We start from the raw sequence: 24,820 nt of genomic DNA, 5'->3' as shown, positions 1-24,820 counted from the left end.
AGCAGAAAATTGTGAGTCTCCTATGATTACTACAAATTGTAATCTATAATGTATAACATCCAATTAAAAGTTCCTTTTATTATCCCATCTCAAATGATGAAAGAGCAAGGAAAAAAATAGAAACAGTGCCACGGGAGTCACAGATTCTTCAGTTACCACTCAGACTTTAAAATAATGGAAAGGGATAAATTCAGGAAAGTAAAAGATAAGATGGAAGAATTTTAGCAGATAATTGTGCTAAGTCGCTCAGTTGTGTCCAACTCTTTGCGACCCTATGGACTGTAGCCCGCCAGGCTCCTCTGTCCATGGGATTCTCCAGGCAAGAATACTGGAGTGGGTTGCCATGCCCTCCTTCAGGGGATCTTCCCAACCCAGGGATTGAACCTGTGTCTCTTACATCTCCTGCATTGGCAGGCAGGTTCTTTACCACTAGCTCCACCTGGGAAGCCCTTGGCAGATAATTAACATCTATTAAAAATTAGAGACTTTCACTTCAGGACAAAATGGACTAGATGTAGTTCTATTCCTCCCACCAATCACAGCAAAAAACCAAAAAACTCATGCATTATACATAAAGGAGACTCAGGTAGAGAGAAGGCAGACCACCCAGGAACCTCCAAGTGATCTCCTGCATCCAAGGAATGACACAGTGGTGAGTTCCCTGGGTTTTCTTTTTGGCCTCATGTATCTCATAATAGATGTTGCCTCATGTATCCCATAATGGATCCTGTAGACATTAACAACCCAGAAATGCCAAAGGGGGCAGACAAAAAAAAGTAAAGAAAAGCCTTCTCCTGTCAAAGAACCAGGAAAGGGGCAATCTACCAGGGCAGAACAGTCTACGATAACAATTGTACTAATTCAGCCAATTGCTATGGAAAAAACCGAGGCCATCTCTACCCTCCGCCAGCAGAGGCTGAACAGACAGCCTAGAACTCTTTCCCACTGCCTGGGTGGTATCAAAGAGGGCCATGTGGGGCGCTAGGACTGTCACTACCACATAGTGATAATGAAGTCCCCTGTCATGGTGTCAGTGGGGGGCAGTAACAAGTCACCCTTCCCACCTGGGTTAACAACAAAGGCCAAGATGGAGGGGGTGGGGTGTGTGTGTGTGTGTGTGTGAACTTTCACTCTCAGCTAGTAGTAACAAGGTTCTACTATCCTCATCAGCATAGAGTCAAAGGTGCTCTGCTTAAACAGAGGTGTTAAATAAGATCCAGAGTCTTATTCAATATGATGCCTAAAATATCCAGAATACAATTTTTTAAATCACTTATTATACCAAGACCCCAGAAAATTTCAACTTGAATGAAAAAAGACAACAGATGCCAACATCAAAATGACACAGACATGGAAATTATCTGACAAGGATATAATAAAAATATTTCAATGAGCAATTACAAATAATCTTAGAATAGATGATAAAAAGAATCTCCACAAAGAAAACCTCTCACCAAATAAATAAAAGATATAATAAGGAACCAAATGAAAATTTTTGATCTGAAAAAATACAAAGAAACCTACCTAAAACCCACCATAATCAACCTTCCGAAAACTAAAGATAACGAAAAAGTTTTTAAAGCAGAGAGAAGAGATATATTAGTTTTAGTGAAAAAATTCAAATAACAGCCAATACCTCATCAGAAACTGTGGAATCAGGAAGAATTGGCACATTTTTCAAGTGCTGGGGGAAAAAAGCAATTGTCAGCCCCAGATTCCTAATCTGGCAACGAAATTTTTCAGGAATGGGGAAATCCAGATATCTCAGACGAAGAAAAACTAACAGAATTTGTCTCCAGCTGAACTACTTTTTAACAAATGGCTAAAGGAGGTTCTTGAAACAGAACATGATACAAGGCGGAGGTAGGATGCAGAGGTTGGTCTCGGGAAGAAAAGAGCCTCTGGCTCCGAGAAAGAGGTGGCTGAAGATACACATTTGAGAGAAGGTGAAGGAAACAGGCAGTTGGGTCTGAGGGTGACTTTCTTCTCAGCCTGGGAGATAGCTCCTGCTGCAGGAGCTGCTGCTGCTAAGTCGCTTCAGTCGTGTCCGACTCTGTGCGACCCCATAGAGGGCGGCCCACCATGATCCTCTGTCCCTAGGATTCTCCAAGCAAGAATACTGGAGTGGGTTGCCATTTCCTTCTCCAATGCATGAAAGTGAAAAGTGAAGTCGCTCAGTCGTGTCGGACTCTTCGCGACCCCATGGACCGTAGCCTACCAGGCCCCTCCGTCCACGGGATTTTCCAGGCAAGAGTACTGGAGTGGGGTGCTATGTCCTTCTCCAGGGGAGGTATCGCCTAAAGAGCGGATAAACCCAGCCAGCTCAAGGCGATGATGCGGGTTTGGGACGCGGAGAGCGAATACAGACACCAAAAAGACAGATGTTCAGGGAGTGTCAGGCGCTAAATCTGAAGCTGTCCATCTCACTACTCAAAAGGTGTAATATGATAAATCGACCACCAGGTGGCGGTGTCTGTGGAAGCTCACGTATCCCATCGGGCCTGGCGCCGAGCGGAAGAAGGCGTGGACGTGACTCTCTGGCTCGCCTCGCCTCAACTCTCCTATCCCCACTGACGTTGGACAACAAAGATGGCGGCAGGAACGAGCAATTACTGGGAAGGTGAGGGGAGACCTCCTTCTACGTCTTGCCAAGGGGCAGAAGGGCTGAGTAAGGACGGGTCTTGGCGGAGGCAGCAGAGGGAAGAGCCTGGCCTCCAGAGCGGCTGAGTTGAGGGGTAGGGCTGGTCTAGCGGGAGTCCTCGGGCCTGGGAGTTGTAGAAACCGTACGGTCCGGGGAGGAGGCTGACCTGATCGGCAACGGGACCTGGGGCAGGTATTGGGCAGAGAAGACTGAGCCGCGGCCGACGGGAAGAGGGTCTGATTCTCCGGAGGAGAGCTGGGCTGAGGCGGTAGCGGAACTTGGACGGAGGGGTTTGGAGTGTGAACTCTGAGAGGAAGCGAGTGTTGAGTCCAGAAGACTGGAGCAGTTAGCGTCTTAGAGTTGAGGTCGCTGTTGGACAATTGAGTAGGAAAAGAGAAAGGAGGAACTTGTCGGTCCGGTCCATCGAGGGAAGTTGTGTGAGCGGAATGTCTCCCTCCTGTAGGGTCCCCTTGGCAGCTTCGGGCTGGGACTTCGAGGATTGGGTGGCGAGTCGCGTTTGAAGGCAGAGGAAATAACTTTACTCTCTGCTCCGGAGATCAGTTTTGTTTAAAAAAGAGAAAGTTGAGAGAATCAATGTGAATTGTAATGATTGCATCTGTTATACCTCTTCTACCAAAAAAAAAAAAAAAAAATACCCCATCATGTGACTTGACAAGTATGTTTATTTAATTCCTGAAAATATGATTCGATAAAGTGGTCTCAGGTAAAACTCATTTCTGGACCATGATGATGAACAGAGATCAGAGAGCTCACCTTTTTTTTTTTTTTTTTTTGGTCTATTGTCTCTTTGCTCTACTGCAAAATATAATAGAAACTACTCTCTGAAACCCCTTCCCTTTTAACCGATTTCCTCCTGCTCCCCATTGAAGCCTCTGGAGACCACCACAAATAACAGTATTGTCACGATCAGCCTCTTGGTCTAGAATAGTTTATTCTAAGTTCATGGGTACTTGCCTGTCATACTTTCAGTATGCTTTTACTTGATATTTCATTACTAGAGAAGACAATGACTAATTACAGAGAAGCGTGCTAACAGTTTAAAACGTATGAAAGCGCTTATTTGAAATGTGTGTGCTAGCTAGAAAATATTTTTAAATTATGTAGAAGTGGTTATTGGTATCTTTAATTTAGTCATTAGGCTATACTTTTTTGAAGCATCGTGCTATAATCATTATAGCAGCTTATTTTTTTATTGAGTATACTTGCTTTACAGTTGTGTTAGTTGCTATTGTACAGTGAAGTGCATCAGCTATGTGTATACATATATCCCCTCCCTCTTGAACTCCCTCCTGCCCCCTCCATCCCACCCATCTAGGTTATCACAGAGCACCGCGCTGAGCTCCCTGTGCTATAGGCAGTAGGTTCCCACCAGCTATTTTAGGCATCTCTCTCTCTCTCTCTAGTGGCTAAGTCTGTGTCCAACTCTTGCAATCCCATGGACTGCAGCCTGCCAGGCTCCTCTGTCCATGGGATTCTCCAGGCAAGAATACTGGAGTGGGTTGCCATTTCCTTCTCCAGGGGATATTCCCGACCCAGGAATCAAACCCAGATCTCCTGCCTTGCAGGCAGATTCTTTGCCAACTGAGCTATGGGCTTTTCTTTGCCAACTGAGCTATGGGGGAAGCCCTACATTTTTTTTTTTTTTTTTTTTTTAAGCAGTGTATTTATGTCAAACCTAATCTCCCAGTTCATCCCACCCTCCCCACCTGCCTCTGTCCAGCACGTTTGTTCCCTGTGTCTGTAGTGGCTTATTGACTGCTCTGTGCCAGGTGCTTTAAGTACATGATTAGTAATGCATAGGAAAACTCTGAAGGTAAAGATTTATAAAGCAAAAAGCAGAAATTCATAGGTTAAATCGATTGTGAATAAATCTCAGAGCCAGTTCTCAGAACTTCAGAACTTCAGGCTGAGCTGAGGTTCTGAGGTTTGGTCTCTGGGAAAATGTACTTCACTGTATTACCTGCATGGTGCTTCCTACATCTGGTTGCTCGTTAGTGTATTGAAATAATGTTTTATATTCTTATTCCTGAAAGATGAGATGTTTATACTATGCGTTCTGTATTCCAACAGTTTTATTTTGACCTCTACTTCATCATGAATGAAAGTACTCATTTCTAGATAAGAGTTACTGGACTGGCTTCTCTCACTCAACTTAGGTGCCAGGCTATTACATGATGCCAGTTTCTCTCCATGTCTCTTTTCTTCTGTTTTTTTCAAACTTATGCTCTTATTTCTGTCGTACTTAGAGTTGACCTCGTCGGTAGCATATTGTTCATTTGCTGTTAAACTCAGCCTCGCTTATTGAAAGATAGTTTTTCAAATCTTTGTCAGTGATTTTTTTTCTTTAACAATCACTTACTCTATTGTCAAGAATTTCATAAATTTCGTAAGCCTAGTAAAGCTTTGACACAAGAGATAGGATAATCCCTGTCAAAAACAGTGATGGTTTCCTTTTTATAAAATTAGCAGGTAAATGGATACAGTGCTGGTCATAAACCATATTCAGTTCCTTTGGTGATTTGTTCTCTTCTGTTTTCCTCTGAGTTACAAAATTTTAGTTAGTGCTATAGAAATAATTTCAGAGATGTTAGAACAACATTTGTTGTTTAGCTGTCTTTAGGATAAAGCCGAAAATTTGCATCCCCACTATTTCTCCCCTTTTTGCCTCATCTGAAGTTTAAATAAGTGACTGTTTTCATGGATAAATGTTTGGTTCGCGTCTTTTAGTACTCTAGATATATGATCATCTTCATAGTTTGTTTTCTTCAGAAAAGTTTTGTGTTTTTTATATCTACTGATGGACTTTTTATGTCTAATTATTTGCTTTTGTAATTTTGTTAAAGATCTCAGGAAACAGGCTCGACAGCTGGAAAATGAACTTGACCTGAAACTAGTTTCCTTCAGTAAACTATGTACAAGCTACAGTCACAGCAGTGTCCGAGATGGAAGACGCGACAGGTATAGGTACTACCAGATTCTCTCTCTTTTGCCTTATAGTTATATAGTATTTTTATTTTTATTTTTTATATAGTATTTTAAAAGCATTTAAAAAAAACAGTAAAATATAACTCTGTAACTTGGTCTATTGGTGAATTTTTGGTGGTTTTTAAAGTGATTTATAAAAATTCTTAATTCTAGAGATTGACATTTATTTGGAATCCTTAGGCAAATATTGTGTTGGTATCGGGAGGGAAATGCTAAGGCTTAAGAATGAGTCGTCAGAAATAAATTTCTTTTTCATCCCGTATAAGGAAATGTTGCTTTGCCCACATTGTGTTTCTTACATTTTCTGATTGCTAAATGGATCTGAGGGACTACTCAAATGCAAAGTATACCTACTGCTATTCTGGTGTTTTAGAATTAAGCTGATGCAGTATATGTCCTTACTGTTAATGATCCAAGCTATTTTAAATTTTGGTTCTTTTTTTTTTTTTTTGTATTGGGGTATATCTGATTAACAGTGTTGTGATGATTTTAGATGAATAGTGAAGAGACTCAGCCATACATATACACATATCCATTCTTGCCCATACTCCCTTCCCATCATCCAGGCTGCCACATAACATTGAGCAGAGTTCTCTGTGCTATTCAGTAGGTCCCTGTTGGTTATCCATTTTAAATATAGCAGCGTGTACATGTAACGTTTGTTCTTTTTTGAGAAACTGGTATACTGCTCTTTGAACAGATATAAATGTAGTCTTATCTTTGAACCTCACTTTAGGCCATCCACTTATTTAAAAAAATATTAGGAAATACTTAAAACAGGAAGATAGAATAATGTAATGGATCCCTGTGTGCCTATCTCCCACTTTAAGAAATAATCATCATCAATTCATTTGAAGCCCCTGATGGCATCCCATTTTCTCCCTCCCTATAATCTCCATACGTTTTTACTATGTATATTTGTGTTCCTGAACAATTCATAATGGTTACTTTTTAACTTGCTTTTTTGTTTAACATTATTTAAAAAAATAATTTTATTTATCTTTGGCTATGCTGGGTCTTCGTTGCTGCATGGACTTTCTCTAGTTGTGGCAAGTTGGGGCTGCTCTTCGCTGCAGTGCTGGGGCTTCTCTTATTGTGGAGCACAGGCTCTAGGGCATGTGAGCTTCAGTAGTTGTGGCTCCCGAGCTCTCGAGCAGAGACTCAGTAGTTGTGACACATGGCCTTAGTCGATGTTACTATTGTAATTGTTTGGGGGCACCACAGACTACACCCTTGTAAGATGGCAGAGTTAATCAATGTTGTGTGTGTTCTGACTCCTCCATGCACAGGTCGTTCTCCCTTCTCTTTCCCTCTCCTCAGGCCTTCCTGTGCCTGAGACACAACAATATTGAAATTAGACCAATTAATAACTCTACAGTGACCAAGTGAAAGTGTCTGTCACTTTAAATCAAAAGCTGGAAATGATTAATACTGAAGATCTAGATAGGTCAAAAGCTAGGCTGAACAACCAAGTTCTGAACACAAAGGAAAAGTTCTTGAAGGAAGTTAAATACTGCTGCTCCCGTGAACATACAAATGATAAGAGAGTGAAAAGCCTCACTGCTGATACGGAGAAAGTTTTAGTGGTCTGAACAGATCAAACCAGCCACAGCATTCTGTTAAGCCAGAGCCTAATCAGAGCAAAGCACTAACTCTCTCCAGTTCTGTGAAGCTGAGAGGGCAAGCTGCAGAAGCTAGTCGAGGTTGGTTTGTGAGGTTTAAGGAAAGAAGACATCCCCATAATGTCAAAGAGCAAGGAGAAGCCACAAGTGCTGACATATTAATAGACGCTGTAGCAAGTTATCTAGCGGAGCCAGCTAAGGTAATTAATGAAGGTGGTGACATTAACTAGCAAATTTTCAATATAGATGATACAGCTTTCTATTGAAAGGTGTCATCTAGGACTTTCATAGTTAGAGAGAAATTGATGTCTGAAAGCTTCAAAGGACAGATTGACCCTCTTGTTAGGGTCTAATGCAGCTGTTGACTTCTAAGTTGAAGCCAGTGCTCACTGACCATTTCAAAAATCCTAGGGCCCTTAAGGATTGTGCTAGATCTGCTCTGCCAGTGCTCCGTTAAGTTGAACAACAAAGCCTGGATGACAGCACATGTGTTTACAACAGAATATTTTAAGCCCACTGATGAAACCTACCCTTTGGAAAAAAGATTCCTTTCAAAATATGACTGCACATTGACAATGCACCTTGTTCACCCAGAAGCTCTCATGGAGATGTACAGTGAGATTGATGTTATTTTCATGCCTGTGTTAGTGTCCATTCTGTAGCCCATGATCAAGGAGTAATTTCAACTTTCAAGTCTTATTACTGAAGAAATAATAAATAATGGAAGCCGCTATCTATGGCTTCCACAGATAGTGCTTCTTCTGATAGGTCTGGACAGAGTCAATTGAAACCCTTCTAGAAAGGATTCACCATTCTAGATGCCATTAACAGCATTAAGATCACAGAAAGAGGTCAAAATAATGTTATCAGGTATTTGGAAGAAGTTGATTCCAAACCTTATGGATAACTTTGAGAGGGGGTTCAAGACTTCTGTGGAGGAAGTAACTGCTCATGTGGTGGAAATAGCAAGAGAATTAGAAGTTAGAGTTAGAAGTGAAGTCTGAAGCTGTGACTGAACTGCCACAGATGACAAGTTGTTTTTTGTATATATTTACAGATAGATAGATACAGATACATGTATACATATGGATATGTGTGGGCTTCCCAGGTGGTAAAGAACCAGCCTGCCAGTACAGGAGACATAAGAGATGTGAGTTCAATGCCTGGGTCAGGAAGATCCCTTGGAGGAGGGCATGGCAACCCGCTCCAGTATTCTTGCCTGGAGAATCCCATGGACAGAGGACAGACAGGCTATAGTCCGTGGGATTGCAAAGAGTCGGACCTGAGTGAAGTGACTTAGCATGCACACATGCATGGATATATATATGTGTGTGTGTGTGTGTCTAAGTTTCTTATAGACAAATGGTTTCTTGAGATAGAATCTACTTCTACTCCTGGTGAAGATGCTATGAAGATCGTTGAAATGACAACAAAGGATTTAGAATATTACATAAACTTAGTTGATAGAGCAGCAGCAGAATTTGAGAGGATTGACTCAAATCTTGAAAGAAGTTCTGCTGTGGGTAAAATACTGTCAAATAGCATCACATGCTGTAGAGAAATCATTTGTGAAAAGAAGAGTCAATTCAACAACTTCAGTGTTGTCTTACTTTTTAAAATTGCCACAGCCACCCAGCCTTTACCAGCCACCACCCTAGTCAGTCAGTAGCTATCAATATCAAGGCAAGACCCTCCATCAGCAGAAAGATTACTCACTGAAGGCTCAGGTGATGGTTAGGATTTTTAAGCCATAAAGTGTTTTTAAATTCTGGTGTGTACATTGGTTTTTTTTGAGAGTAATACTATTGCATACTTAACAGATTACAGTAGAGTGTAAACAACTTTTATGTGCACTGAGAAACAAAAAAATTAATGTGATTCACTTTATTGAAATGCTTGCTTTATTGTGGTGGTCTGGAACTAAACCTGCAGTATCTCTGAGGTATACTTGTACTTTTATGACTCCTTTAAAGGGGAAACTATTTAAAAACATTCCATCAGAAATTCTACAACAAATTGAGATTGAGTTTGTGGAGTTACTTCACTCTCACTGTCCCTTTTAACAAGAAACCTAGGGCCATGAGGATCCAGTGTGCATCTTAAAGTGTTTGTTGCCCAGGTTGAAAGCACATCATAATGAATAAACTCAGTGATGACCAGAATTTTTCTTCCAGGAGTTATTTTTTTACTTTCTGTGTTTTGAGAACTATGTGGTCTGTGAATCACCACATATTTATGAAATGAATTAAATTTAACTGAATCTCAGTATTGTGGAGAGGATGTTTTTCCTCATTTCCCTGGACTTGTACCTCCCTGAGAGTGGTGAATGTAGAGATTGCCTCCTCATTCATTCAGCAAGTATTTTAATGAGCATCTACCATGTGCCAAGCACTGTTCTAGGTGGTAGGCTTGTATCTGTGAACAAGATAGAGGCAGTTTTCTTCCTGATGGAACATACATCATTGGTCCATTGTTCTTTTTCATATATCTGGTAGGGGAGGATCTGTATTAGTAGTGTATAAAGTATTTCCCCTGGGCACATTCTAAGAGATAACCACGGAACCTTGGGTTGACTCTGACACATAATAAAGAATGAAATATTTTAAGGTGAATGAATTAAAATTTTAAAGAAAAATTTGGACCTAAGCATCCTAAATTGAAAATCCTCCTTATTAGCTACTTTTTGGCTATTTCACTGTTTGTTACTATTGCTGTAAATGTGTATGTAGAAAAGAGAAAGAGCCAAGGTAAATTTTGCCATTTAAAGAAGAAGTGTTAGTGTTAGTTGCTCAGTCATGTCTGACTCTCTGCGACCTCATGGACTGTAGCCCACCAGGCTCCTCTGTCTCTGGAATTCTCCAGGCAAGAGTACTGGAGTGGGTTGCCATTCTCTTCTCCAGGGGATCTTCCCGACCCAGAGATCGAACCCCAGTCTCCTGCATTGCAGGCAGATTCTGTACCGTCTGAGCCACCGGGGAAGCAAACTGATGAAGCAGCGGCCACAGGGCAAGACAGAGTCTTAGTGAGACTGGAGAACATAGTCACTGTCTGGTATTTGTCTGTGTTCAGTATGACTAAGATCAGTGTTGAGCTATAGCTGCTCATATGATGATACATACCACTTGGAGACTTAATGAAGGTTAATGGTTTTTCAGAAGAGAAAGAAACTTTCAAGACATTTGGTTTTAGAATTTGAATCTGTCAAACATAAGTTTCACTTGTAAAAATTAAGTTTGGCTTTCCAGACTTTAGAAGACAGTTCAATACATTTTTGCAAAGCAAAACAGAAGTAATTATATAATCTAAGAGGAAATGTAAAAGATTGGTATTAAAACTTCCCTGCCAGACGTGGCTATCTGTATTAGACTTAAAGCCAATTCCTGATTATTTAATATTATTTATCCAGTTTGTGGATTATTTAAATCTCAATTTTATTTATTTTTGGAAAGAGTCACGGAAGGAAGACAGAACTTAAATTAAGGCAAAAAATTTAAAGGTTATTTCTCACAGATCTAACATAATCTCTAATAACATTTTATGGCTCCTCTTACATGCTGTACTATGTAGTTCTGCAATTTTATTTCACAATATTTGTTCCTTCAGATCCAGCATTTAATTAGGCACTGTCATAGCTTAAGTTATTTTCATTTGGGAAACAGGAAGCAAGCATTTTTAATTTCTTTGCATTATTAGGATTGGGACAGTTGTACATTCAATTTTATTTTATACTGCATTTAATATTCAGGATGTGTGATCTTTATAGGAAAACTTCAATAAAAATTATATTTTTTTATGAAACAAAAAGAATGTCTCAGCGGTTCCACTTGACCTTTTTAAAAATAATTACCTTATCATTTTAAGTATATTTTAAAGTATTAGGTTTAAGTAATAGATTCTCTTTTATTTGAACTTCTCTTTAGCTCTGACACAACACCCCTTTTAAATGGATCAAGCCAAGACAGAATGTTTGAAACTATGGCGATTGAGATTGAACAGCTTTTGGCAAGAGTGAGTACATTCTTTTAAAGGATAGTTTTCCTAGTAACTGTGTACTTGTTAGGTATGATACTAGATTATATTAATGCAGACATATTTATTGAAATTACCCTTTCATTCAAGATGTGTGCCTCCCCAGGCCACTTGAGTCTTGATAACAGCCATTCCAAGGTCCTATTTTATTAGCCCTTTTGGATATTTTAGGGAAATACCGAATCCTTACATGCTGTCTTCTTGTTTTTATTTTTTTGCTGTTAGCCAGAAGGGCATATAGGCATTTAATTTGCTTTTATCTCTTTATCATGCTTTCTGAAATGTTTGTATGGATTTTCTTTTTTTTTTTTTTCTGTTTTAGCTTACAGGAGTAAATGATAAAATGGCAGAATATACCAACAGTGCAGGTGTCCCCTCCTTGAATGCAGCACTGATGCATACATTACAGCGACATAGAGACATACTGCAGGTAATACATTGGGCTTGAAATCTTTATGTCATTATAGGAGGGTTTTGAGTTTTCTTTACTCCATGAAGAGAACATGTGCACATGTATTTAGGAGAACAAAGGGAAAAATCTTCCAAGAGGGTAAATGTGCTGTGGAAGTTTGTCCTGTTTCGCTTTTTTGTTTTTCTTGTTATTATAAGATTCTAAAAATGCTCATTAGCTCTTTCTTTTGCCTGGTAAAATTGAATCATACTCATCAGTAGGTGAGGATGTTACTGCTGTGGGAGATCTTGCTACCCAGCTGAAGCAGCGAAGCAGCCAGTGGTTATACATAAGCAGTCATGATGGTTTCTTTCATCAGGCTTTAACAATAGCAGGGAGGAGAAGTAATTTGCTATATTTAGTGTATTGTTTGAGAAAACATTAAAAGTATACCAATGAAACAAATGAACTCTTAAAAAATTTACATGGGAGGGTGCTGAAAATACAGTAGTACAAATAGGAAAGCAAATTTTTTAATAGTGAAAAAATCCAGTCATTTCTAATTTTTAAAACTCATGTTAAAAATAGAATACTTTATTTACCTAGTACAGAAATGTGTACATCAGATTAAAATCTATCATCATGCTATAAGATATTTATTTAACATTGTATGGAAGTTGTTGGTAGTTCGGTTACACAGTAAAAAGAACAAGATATAAATAATTGAAAAGGGGGACGAAAATCTGTATTCTGTACTAGTGATAAGATTATATAGCTAATATAATCCAGAAAACTAAACAAAAGTTGGAGACAAATTCAATAAGTTGATGACTTGCAAAATTAATATATAAAGCAAGCAGTTTTCCTATACACAAACAATAACCTGTTAAAAAGTACAGTGGAAGAAACTTAAAAGTTTTTATGTATAATTTAATAAGAATGTATAGGAAGGACTTACATACATAAAGTTCTGCTGAGGAGTATAAAGGGGCTTCTCTGGTGGCTCAGTGGTAAAGAATCTGCCTGACAATGCAAGGCCCTGAAGTTCGATCCCTTACCCAGGAAGATCCCACATGCCAGAGAAACTTAGCTGGATTTTTCCACAGCTAAACAAGGCTCCCCTGTGACCTGAACACTACATGCCTAGCACTTAGAAAACAGCTTTGAAAACGTGTCCAGACAACCTATCACACAATTATACACAGCAGCTCTACTTGTAACAGCTTAAAAAAAAAAAAAAAAGATTTCTCTCTAAATCAGCCTATCCATTGAATATTCCCTGATAACTCAGTTGGTAAAGAATCCGCCTGCAATGCAGGAGACCTTGGTTCGATTCCTCGGTCGGGAAGATCCACTGGAGAAGGTATAGGCTGCACAATCCAGTATTCCTGGTCTTCCCTTGTGGCTCAGCTGGTAAAAAATCTGCCTGCAATGTAGAAGACCTGTGTTCGATCTCTGGGTTTGGAAGAGCCCCTGGAGAAGGAAAGGCTACCCACTCCAGTATTCTGGCTTAGAGAATTCCTTGGACTGTATAGTCCATGGAGTCGCAAAGAGTCAGACACAACTCAGAGACTTTCACTTTCATTGAATGTTATCCCAATGGAAATAAACAGGGTTTTTCTTGTTTGCTTCATTTTTTTTTTTAAAAAATGGCAAAATGCCACCAAAGTTTATTTGGAATTATAGTCATACAAAAATACCCAAGAAAACATGTGAAGATGAAGGTAAGTAGTAAAGGATGCCTAGTTCTACCACATATTAAAACCTGTTAAGAATCTAGAATAATGAAGACCATTTGATTCTGGGAAAAAATTAGATCAATAGAATACAACAGAATTCATATACAGACCCAAATATGCATGAAAATTTAGTTTCTGAGAAAGGTGATATTTTGAATCAATGGGGAAAAGAGAGATTATAAAATAAATAGAGTTGTTACAACTGGCTAATTTCTGGCAGGGTGGGGAAGGGGGAAAGCACTCAATTTCTATCTCATTCCTTCTATCCAGAGTAAATTCCAAATGGGTCAAGGATTTATGTGTAGAAAAAGAAACTATAAAATTTCTTGGTGGGTGAAATTATACATTTTGGGATAGTAAAGGACTTTCCTAAGTGAGACCTATTAGCAGAAACTTTAACAAGTGACTGATTTGCTAATATACAGAGATACATTGGTAGAAATAAGAAAAAGGGAACCCAGTAGAAAAGTGGGAAAAGGTTTCAAACTTATTTACAGGAAATGAGTGGCCAAATTCATAAAAAGATGATCAGCCACATTCTCAAATGAAAACATGCAAATCAAAATGAGATAAGATTTTTCACCTGTCAGATTAGCAAATACTGAAGCATTTGTAACCCATTTATGGCAAGAGTGTAGAAAAATAGGTGGTCTTCCATTTTCTGGGAATGTAAGTTATAGCCTTTATAGAAAGCATTTTAGCACTAACCAAATTTTTGTGTAAGACTGTTTGACCGAGTTATTCTATCAGGCATTTACCGTTTAAATATACCTAGAGAGTACAGTAAAATATATACACAGCTTGTTTATTGAAGCTCTTTTTAACAGCCAGAAAAAGAAAAAAAGGCAACTAAAATGTTTATCAGTAGGGAATTTATTAAATTACAGTAGTGGTGGCGCTAGTGGTAAAGAATCTGCCTGCCAACTCTGGAGACACAAGAGACTCTAGTCTGATCCCTGGATTGGGAAGATCCCCTGGAGGGGAGGGTATGGCAACCCACTCCAGTATTCTTTCCTGGAGAATCCCATGAGCAGAGGAGCCTGGCAGGCTGCGGTCCACGGGGTAGCAAAGAGTCAGGCACAAGTGAAGCAACTTAGCGCTTAGCATGCAGTCATAATTTAAAAATTATATATTAAATTTTAAAAAGAATATAGATTCAGTTTGCTAATATGGGAAGATTACTTGATATTTTATGAACTTAAAGATTACAGCAGACTATGGTATGATGTTGTTTTTAGCATAAATGAAAGAAATAATAAACTTGTGTATGGAAAAACATATTTCCTGAAAGAAACTGAAAGAAAATAATGATAATATTAAGAACTGTGGAGCAGGATGTTTTTACTTATATTTCATTTGGTGCTCTTTTAGTTTATGGTGCCCCACATGCATGTATTTTTACTTCTAAAGGATCAATAGGAGCTCTCTGGGAGATGGGATTATGTTTTTTTTATCTTTTTAATATACTTATCTGAATTTTTAAAAGCAGTGAATTTTCCTTAATAACTTAAAAATATGGTAGAAAAAAGAAAAGGAAATATTCTAAAATTCTTTTATTCTTTACAACTCTCTTGATTCTATTCATTTGATTGGTTTAGAAATTAACTTTCTGCAGGAGTTCCAAAAAGATGAAATTTGAAAATAAGCCCCATTGGGTACACTAATGAGTAGAAAGAGCTTCTGAAGTTTTATCGTAGGCTATTTGAAGTTATTTCATCTGAGGATTATTTTTTCTTTACAATTCTGCCCTATAGGACAGCGTATGAGAGGATACCCAGGATGGTGGTCTAATGGCACTGTTAAGCTCGTGCTGGGCTTCCCAGGGGGCACTCTAGTGCTAGAGAACCTTCCTGCCAATGAAGGAGATGTAAGAGACATGGGTTCAATTCCTGGGTCAGGAAAATCCTCTGGAGGAGGACATGACAACCCACTCCGGTATTCTTGCCTGGAGAATCTCATGGACAGAGGAACCTGGCAGGCTGCAGTCCGTTGGGCTGCAAAGAGTCGGACAAGACTGAAGTGACTTCACAGACACACATACATACATACAACTGAAGTGACTACACACACACACACCACTACCACCACCCCTCCGGTGCCAAACTTTTCATTTGAAAAAAGTTGGTCATTCTTCAGGAAAGTGATTATAATGGTATTTTTACCTCTTGACGATTAGTTTTCTTAAATAGCAGTTTTCTTGACAGAGATTTGTAGTATAACAATACATAACTGAATCAATAAGGTGAAAGTTTATGTTGAGACTGGATATTAATTTATTGCAGGATTATACACATGAATTCCATAAAACCAAAGCAAACTTTGTGGCAATACGGGAAAGGGAGAATCTCATGGGATCCGTACGAAAGGATATTGAGTAAGTTACCTTTTATATTATTTTGTAGGGTATTTACTCAGAATTAGATTTAAAGTGTATCTGTGATTAACAAAAAATTGAGTAGCAGAACCATGATTTAGATTTCAAGGTTTTTATTTTGCATTTCACAGTTCTTTAAACATTGCTGGTCCGATATGGTCCTAATTTACTTTGCTGGTCTTATCTCCAGCTTACCCTAGTTTTATCATTGACTCTTGCCAACCGTGTCTTTGCTGTCTTAATTCAAAGTCTAGTTTAGATGTCTTCGTGAGTTTTTCTCTGATTGCCTCCTACCCACCTTGAGCATTATGTTAATAACATTACCAATAACCAAAGCTCTCTGCATTTCCCATCCTCATGACCCTTTCTGTCCCTCTACCCTTTCCCTTACCACAACAATTACATACTTAAGTAGCTATTAGAGTAGCCTTTACTGCCCCAGAATTCAAAATCTGTTTTTTCCAGGTCTTATACAGACTCATAGCTTTATGTCAAATTATTTAAGGACTCCCAGCATTTTTATGCTGCTCTTAATCCATAATTTTTTGGCTGTGTTCTTTTCCTCCCTACCTTTAGCTCACCTTTAATAATAGAGCATTTTATACACAGTTTTGACATTTTTTTTTACAACTGTTCTTGACTGACAAGGTCAAATCCATTGGGCATCTAATTAAAGCTGCAGTCTTTCCACTTTTAGGCCATCTATTGAGACCTTTCATTGTCTCACTTAGGGTATAGACTTGGGGTATTTAGGTTTCATAAGTATTATACTTATGATTCATGAACTGTGATGTGTACTACCATATTATGAACTTTACATATCATGTGTACTCTGATAAACATTATCTTGGAGTTCCTTTATTTTGTTGTAACAGTAAGACAGTTTTATAGCACAAACCACTTAGTATTGATTCTATTCAAAATTTTTGTCCAAAACTCTAAATCCAGGATTGTCAAGTCATCAGTTATGTTTTTACCTCCAGAAATTATCTTGGAAAATTAATTTTTACTGTTTGTCTCTGTTTTATCTGTTTTTCTTATATTTAGTCACATGTGCTTTGTGTAACATATAGGAGTAAAGAAAATGAAACATGTTTGCTGTATTTGGAATTTTGGAATATTATTAGTTCTCAGTCACACATAGGTCTTGTGTGTAGTTTCTGTGTAGTCTATATACATATATATTTTAAAGAATGCATTGAGAACTGGTGTAACAGACAGCCTTTAATGTATAGTCATTTAGCTACCACACGATTTGTGGGAATTGCTAGACTTCATTCCAGTGTAGTAACTTGTTTTCTTAAAGTTTATCATGAAAGAAACACGTTCATCCATTTGCTAAACTATTTCTTGATTACCCACTGTTAGACAATATGTCAGTTGCAGTAGCAGGTAGAAATGAAAAGATTAACTTGGCCCTTTAGATGCTGGAGGGGAGTAAGCACATACTCAAATATAATATATGTATAATGTATTATATATTTATATATATTGTATATAATTGTAATATATAATATATTATATAATTATTATATATTAATATACATTTAATATATATAATTTATATAATATATTTAATATATTGATATATAATATTTAATGTATAATTATATTTAAATATATAATTATGTATGCTATTATATAATATATATTATATGATATATATGTATAACATATGGCAGAATATGGTTAATGAGATGAGATATGGTAGTAATACACTCTGTGGATCACTGTTAAAGAAAGTAATACACTGTGTGGATCATGATAAACTGTGGAAAATTCTTAAAGAGATGGGACTACCAGACCTCCTGACCTGCCTCTTGAGAATTCTGTATGCAGGTCAAGAAGCAACCGTTAGAACTGGACATGGAACAACAGACTGGTTCCAAATTGGGAAAGAAGTACTTTAAGGCTGTATATTGTCACCCTGCTTATTTAACTTATATGCAGAGTACATCATGAGAAATGCTGGGCTGGATGAAGCACTAGCTGGAATCAAGATTGCCAGGAGAAATATCAATAACCTCAGATATGCAGATGACACCACCCTTATGGCAGAAAGCGAAGAACTGAAGAGCCTCTTGATGAAAGTGAAAGAGAAGAGTGAAAAAGTTGGCTTAAAACTCAACATTCAGAAAACTAAGATCATGGCATCCAGTCCCATCACTTCATGGCAAATACATGGGGAAACAATGGAAACAGTGACAGACTGTATTTTTTGGGACTCCAAAATCTCTGCAGATGGTGACTGCAGCATGAAATTAAAAGATGCTGGCTCCTTCAAAGAAAAGTTACAACCAACCTAGACAGCATGTTAAAAAGCAGAAACATTACTTTGCCAACAAAGATCAGTCCAGTCTAAGCTGTGGTTTTTCCGGTAGTCATGTATGGATGTGAGAGCTGGACTATAAAGAAAGCTGAGCACTGAAGAATTGATGCTTTTGAACTGTAGTGTTGGAGAAGACTTGAGAGTCCCTTGGACTGCAAGGAGATTCAACCAGTCCATCCTAAAGGAAATCAGTCCTGAATATTCATTGGAAGAACCGATGCTGAAGCTGAAACTTCAGTACTTTGGCCACCTGATTTGAAGAACTGACTCATTGGAAAAGACCCTGATGTTGGGAAAGAGAGAAGGAGGGAGGAGAAGGGGATGACAGAAGATGAGATGGTTGGATGGCATCACTGACTCAATGGACAGGAGTTTGAGTAAACTCCGGGAGTTGGTGATGGACATGGAGGCCTGGTGTGCTGCAGTCCATGGGGTCGGCAAGAGTTGGACGCGAACTTAACAACTGATAGTAGTAATAACTGATATTTAAGAATTTTTTTCCGAAATTACTGCTTTTTCATATATTGTTTCTTTTTTGGCTTCATATAATCTTTTGATATAGATATAAATTATTAGTCCCATTTTATAAAACTAGGTATTAGGAGTCTTGTTTGAGGTTAACTGGTTCATGGACTTCCCAGGTGGCTCAGTGGTAAAGAATCTGCCTGCCAAGCAGTAGACATGGTTTCAATCCAATCCCTGGGTTGGGAAGATCCCCTGGAGAAGGAAATGGCAACCCACTCCAGTATTCTTGCCTGGGAAATCTCATGGACTGAGGAGCCTCGGTAGGCTCCGTGGGGTTGCAAAAGAGTCGGACAAGACTGACCAACTAAACAACATTAGTCTTCCAAGTCCGGTGTGGTGTTGGTTATATTGTGCAGCTTTTCCTGGTGTTTTCTTTCCTGCTGCACTTTGCACATTAGAACCTACTCTGAGGTAGTGGTTCACTTTTAATGGCATGACCCCCTTTTCTCTCACTGCAGTATATGTGCAGTTACTTGAATTTTTTTGTTGTGGTTCTTGATATTTTGTAAGTAAAGAATTGAAACATGAAAATGTTAGTAGTAATAATACAAAGCATTTTCTTGTAAATTGTAATGAACTGAAGACCCTGATGCTGGGAGGGATTGGGGGCAGGAGAAGAGGATGACAGAGGATGAGATGGCTGGATGGCATCACTGACTCGATGGACATGAGTTTGAGTAAACTCCCGGAGTTGGTGATGGACAGGGAGGCCTGGCGTGCTGCGATTCATGGGGTCGCAAAGAGTCGGACACAACTGGAGCGACTGAACTGACTGACTGACTGACTGAAGGCCAGGATAGAAATCCTGAGGTACTCCACAGTTGGCAGATCCGTAGCATCCTTTTAGGGAAGCATTCCATTTCAGTGGCTTCCCTATCTCATGTGCTGTGTCATAATCAATCAGGAGTATTTTTCCCACTTGGGGAAAATAAAGACAAGAGGAAATAATAGAGAAAGAAAGGAAAAGGCTTTTAAAAAGCCCCTGCTTTTCTCATCTTTTACAGTATCCTCCCAAACCTCACTCTGCAAGATGGATGATACAGTTTCTTGAAGACACTGTTCTTCCACACCCCATGACACCTCATATGCAATCCTTCCTTCCTGAAAGAATCCTCCACTTTTTACAACTGTAAATTATCACTTGTTCTGTAGGGTATCCTTTATGGATTTTCTCTGTTTAAGAAGGTTTCTGTATTTCTCACAAGCTCTCTAATCTACCTTCTGCCCTATAGTAATGACTACTCTCTTCTTTTGTATATAAATATTATAGTAGTAGTTCCTATTACACGGAATTAAAATTAAATTTATGTACCTTTCTAAACTGTGAACATCTCATGGCTAAGTAGCATGTTTTACTGTTAGAATGTGTGGTAGCTAACAGATGTTGAATAAATATTTGCTGAGTTAATGAATAAACTAATGAATGTATATTCTCTTTTCATGTACTTTAGGGAGTTGGACTTTTTGGCAACTGATACAAAATATACATTTTTAGACGTTATCAAATGTATATATAAAATTTAAAAAAGGAAAAGTAAGATTTTTGTCTAAGAATGTTGGATTATTTCGGTGAAAAATAAATTCTTAAGCTGGAGAGCCATGCATATTTATCTACCATAGATGCCATTTTTAAAAGGAGATTAAAAAAAATAAAATAAAAGGAGATAAAAAGGATTATACATTTTAGTTGTATATGAAGAGGCTCAATTTGTCCACTTTGGATATTACTGGAGTAATCACTTAATCCTTTTTTATAGTGTCTGCCAAAAACGTTCTAAAATTTTCTTTCTTCTAGGTCTTATAAAAGTGGGTCTGGAGTAAACAACAGAAGAACTGAACTATTTTTGAAAGAACATGACCACCTTCGAAAGTAGGTATTACTGAATAAATGCGTACTGTGTGGTACATACTTATTAATTTATTTACATATATAGCAAACATTTTATGCTGTTTATTATAGTGAACGCTTTACCAATGCTAATTCATTTAATTCTTCTAATGATCCTATTTGGTAGAAATAGAATTACAACATTTCTGACCATAATTAGGAAAGATAGGATGCTATCAAATATATACACAAATGTCTGCTTTCACATTACTTATTCGTTAATGTAATTTGTAACTGTAATATGTCTTTTATTACCTTAATGTTTGTTTTCTTTAGCAAGTCTATTGCCCTAATACTTTGTCTACTACTGTAGATTAATAGTAATAATATAGATACTGACTTGTGTTTGAATGGCCTGATACTACTTATATCCGTCAAGAAGCTTTATAAAGGGTAATTAGCCATACATCAAATTCAAAGAAAATATCTTTTCTAAGAACTCAAAATACCTAAAAACTTGGATGAACTGTATGTGTGTGTATACACACACACACACACACACACACACACATATATATAAATGTATATATATATATTTTAAAACAAGCCACCCTACTGTATTCCTGCTTCATCTAGTTTTCTTCTGAAATATACTGGTTTCTTTAATTATTTTCTTTGTATTTTGTTATAGAACCTAAGGATCAGAAAATTACTTAATCTCTCTGAACCCGGCCTCTAAACACTGGAATAGCTAATAACTATGATAGTTAAATGATATGACTTAGGCTTTTGTTGCTGAATGTCGTAAATTAGTCATGTCCATACAATCTTAATGTACTGTTCAATTTACTTTTCTTTGAAGATCACCACTTTAAACATGAACTGTTGAAATCAGAACATGGAAAGATCAAGACCATTTTAGTAGAAGTCTGGCTACTTCTAGTGTCAGAAAGTTTTTAAAAAGTGTTTTTTTCTTAATATGTTAAATATTATTGACTGGCACAAGGGGGCAGTCTTTCCTAGAGTAGCTTATAGTTATTTATAGCTATGGTAGTTCTTTTTGTATTTGATAAAGACCACCAAAAAAGAATTTTGCATTATATCTGAAAATATATTAATATATTCTTTGGGTACAAAGTAATTTAAGGAATAGGATACTCAAGTAGCATAAAAATAAAGATAAGCTTGCATTAGCATTTTTATATTCATCAACCCCAAAAGAAGTTAAAGAGAAATGCAGTTGTTTACTTTAAGGATGATTTGATGCTGAAAAGAGTTTATCAGTTATGTAAATTAATATTCTTTATTTCAGAAGACATTGTCATAAATTTTATATGAAAATTTTTACTTTTGCACTCATTTTAGTAATTCAAAGAAAACCCTTCCCACTGTCCATTTTACTGGGGGAAAAATATATTAGTTTAGGGTCACACAGCTTAAATGATGTGTTTAGGGTTATAAAAAAATAGCAGTAAGATTGGCTGTCAAAAGGTATTTTCCATTTTTGTTTCTCAGGTGATTTTATGTAGGATATACTTTACATATATTCCTTTCAGCATTCTTGTGAAAAAGTTTGTATGTGCTCATTCTATACAGAAAGAAACTGAGGCAGGGTGAAGTTGAGTGGAATATGAGCTGATGAGTGGAATATGACCTGATGACATTGAGAGGAGCTGTTAAGTTACATAATAGATTATTTTGTATTGGTATACAAGGTTTTTTTAGAGATTTCAGAAACAAATGATAAAATGCTACCTTAATATTTCATATTCTTTATGACTCAGGTGGGTTTTTATGATTTCAATCCTTTTATACCATTTATCAAAAGAACTACAAATGGAAACTGATTCCTCACATTTCCTCTTAGGCTTTCTGTTTCTTCTGTAAACAAATTTGTTGACATTAAAAAAAAAATTTTTTTTTACACCAAAATATTTGTTAAAATACTTTGGGAGGGAAAGAAGAAGCAAAAACTGTCTCCCCATTAAACTTGACTTCCCATGTATATTGTTTGTAATGAAGACAGTGTGGTATTGGTGAAAGAACAGACAGATAGATCAGTGGAACAGAAGAGAAAGTCCAGAAACAGACACACAAATATAGTCAGTCTTTGACAGAAGAGTAGAGGCAGTTCTATGGAGAAGAGTCTTTTGAGTAAGTGGTGTGAGAACAACCAGACATCAACATACAAAAAAATTAATATAGACAGTGACCTTATACCTTTCCCCGAAATAACTCAGAACAGATCATAGATCTAAATATAAAGTACAAAACTACTAGAAGTTTTATAACACAGGAGAAATTCTAGGTAACATTGAGTTTGGCAGTGTGTTTTTAGATGCAGTGCCAAAAACAACATGAACAAAAAAGTTAAGATTGACTTCATTAAAATGAAAAACTTCTGCTCTCCCAAAGACACTGTCAAGATGATGACGTGGACTGGAAGAACATATTTGTAAAACACATCTGATAAAGGACTGTTATCCAAAATACACAGAGAACTCTTAATTAAAACTCAACAGTTTCAGTTCAGTTCAGTCCCTCAGTCATGTCTTTGCAACCCTGTGGACTACAGCAGGCCAGGCCTCCCTGTCCATCACCAGCTACTGGAGTTTACTCAGACTCCTGTCCGTTGAGTCCGTGATGCCATCCAACTATCTCATCCTCTGTCATCCCCTTCTCCTCCCGCCTTCTCTCTTTCCCAACATCAGGGTCTTTTCCAGTGAGTCAGTTCTTCGCATCAGGCGGCTAAAGTACTGGAGTTTCAGCTTCAACATCAGTCCTTCCAATGAATATTCAGGACTGATTTCCTTTAGGATGGACTGGTTGAATCTCCTTGCAGTCTGAGGGACTCTCAAGTCTTCTCCAACACCACAGTTCAAAAGCATCAATTCTTCAGCGCTCAGCTTTCTTTATGGTCCAACTCTCACATCCATACATGACTACTGGAAAAACCATAGCTCTCACTACATGGACCTTTGTTGGCAAAGTAATGTCTCTGCTTTTTAATATACTGTCTAGGTTGGTTGTAACTTTTCTTCCAAGGAGTAAGCATCTTTTAATTTCATGGCTGCAGTCACCATCTGCAGTGATTTTGGAGTCCCAAAAAATAAAGTCACTGTTTCCACAATACATGAACCATGAACTTCCAGATGTTCAAGCTGGATTTAGAAAAGGTAGAGGAATCAGAGATCAAATTGCCAACATCCGCTGGATCATCGAGAAAACAAGAGACTTCCAGAAAAACATCTATTTCTGCTTTATTGACTGTGCCAAAGCCTTTAACTGTGTGGATCACAATAAACTGTGGAAAATTCTGAAGGAGATGGGAATACCAGACCACATGACCTGCCTCTTGAAAAACCTGTATGCAGGTCAGGAAGCAACAGTTAGAACTGGACATGGAACAACAGCCTGGTTCCAAATAGGAAAATGAGTACGTCAGGGCTGTATATTGTCACCCTGCTTATTTAACTTATATGCACAGTACATCATGAGAAAGGCTGGGCTTGAGGAAGCACATGCGGGAATAGGATAGCCGGGAGAAATACCAGTAACCTCAGATACGCAGATGACACCACCCTTATGGCAGAAAGTGAAGAAGAACTAAAAGAGCCTCTTGATGAAAATGAAAGAGGAGAGTGAAAAAGTTGACTTTAAAGCTCAACATTCAGAAAACTAAGATCATGGCATCCAGTCCCATCACTTCATGGCAGATAGATGGGGAAACATTGGAAACAGAGAGAGACTTTATATTTGGGGGCTCCAAAATCACTGCAGATGGTGATTGCAGCCATGAAATTAAAAGACGCTTACTCCTTGGAAGGAAAGTTATGACCAACCAGGATAGCATGTTAAAAAGCAGAGACATTACTTTGTCAACAAAGGTCCGTCTAGTCAAGGCTATGGTTCTTCCAGTAGTCATGACGTGAGAGTTGGACTATAAAGAAGGCTGAGCACCGAAGAATTGATGCTTTTGAACTGTGGTGTTGGAGAAGACTCTTGAGAGTCCCTTGGACTGCAAGGAGATCCAACCAGTCCATCCTAAAGGAGATCAGTCCTGGGTGTTCATTGGAAGGTCTGATGTTGAAGCTGAAACTCCAATACTTTGGCTCCCTGATGCAAAGAGCTGACTCATTTGAAAAGACTCTGATGCTGGGAGAGATTGAGGGCAGGAGGAGAAGGGAACGACAGAGGATAAGATGGTTGGATGGCATCACTGACTCAATGGACATGGGTTTGGGTGGACTCCAGTAGTTGGTGATGGACGGGGAGGCCTGGCATGCTACAGCTCATGGGGTCACAAAGAGTTGGACATGACTGAGCGACTTAACTG

General features: G+C 38.0%; 1 protein-coding gene across 3 annotated transcripts in view; it reads left to right on the top strand.

Annotated features, from left to right (window-relative positions):
* Window positions 1-2,495: 2,495 nt before the first annotated feature.
* Window positions 2,496-24,820, top strand: part of GOSR1 (golgi SNAP receptor complex member 1) — a 59,003-nt gene continuing 36,678 nt past the window's right edge. For 2 of the 3 annotated variants that reach the window (XM_043478823.1, XM_043478839.1), the window contains exons 1-6: window positions 2,496-2,620; window positions 5,506-5,626; window positions 11,190-11,277; window positions 11,621-11,728; window positions 15,711-15,802; window positions 20,452-20,526. In XM_043478823.1, the coding sequence (XP_043334758.1) occupies window positions 2,590-2,620; window positions 5,506-5,626; window positions 11,190-11,277; window positions 11,621-11,728; window positions 15,711-15,802; window positions 20,452-20,526 (515 nt within the window). In that variant the 5' untranslated portion in view covers window positions 2,496-2,589. The remainder of the gene's footprint in view (window positions 2,621-5,505; window positions 5,627-11,189; window positions 11,278-11,620; window positions 11,729-15,710; window positions 15,803-20,451; window positions 20,527-24,820) is intronic. The other variant, XM_043478833.1, reaches the window with a different exon arrangement.

The sequence above is a fragment of the Cervus canadensis genome, chromosome 1 (genome assembly GCF_019320065.1).
Source record: "Cervus canadensis isolate Bull #8, Minnesota chromosome 1, ASM1932006v1, whole genome shotgun sequence".
Taxonomy (NCBI): domain Eukaryota; kingdom Metazoa; phylum Chordata; class Mammalia; order Artiodactyla; family Cervidae; genus Cervus; species Cervus canadensis.
The sequence above is the reverse complement of the archived record's forward strand: the minus strand, read 5'-3'. Positions and strand labels throughout refer to the sequence as shown.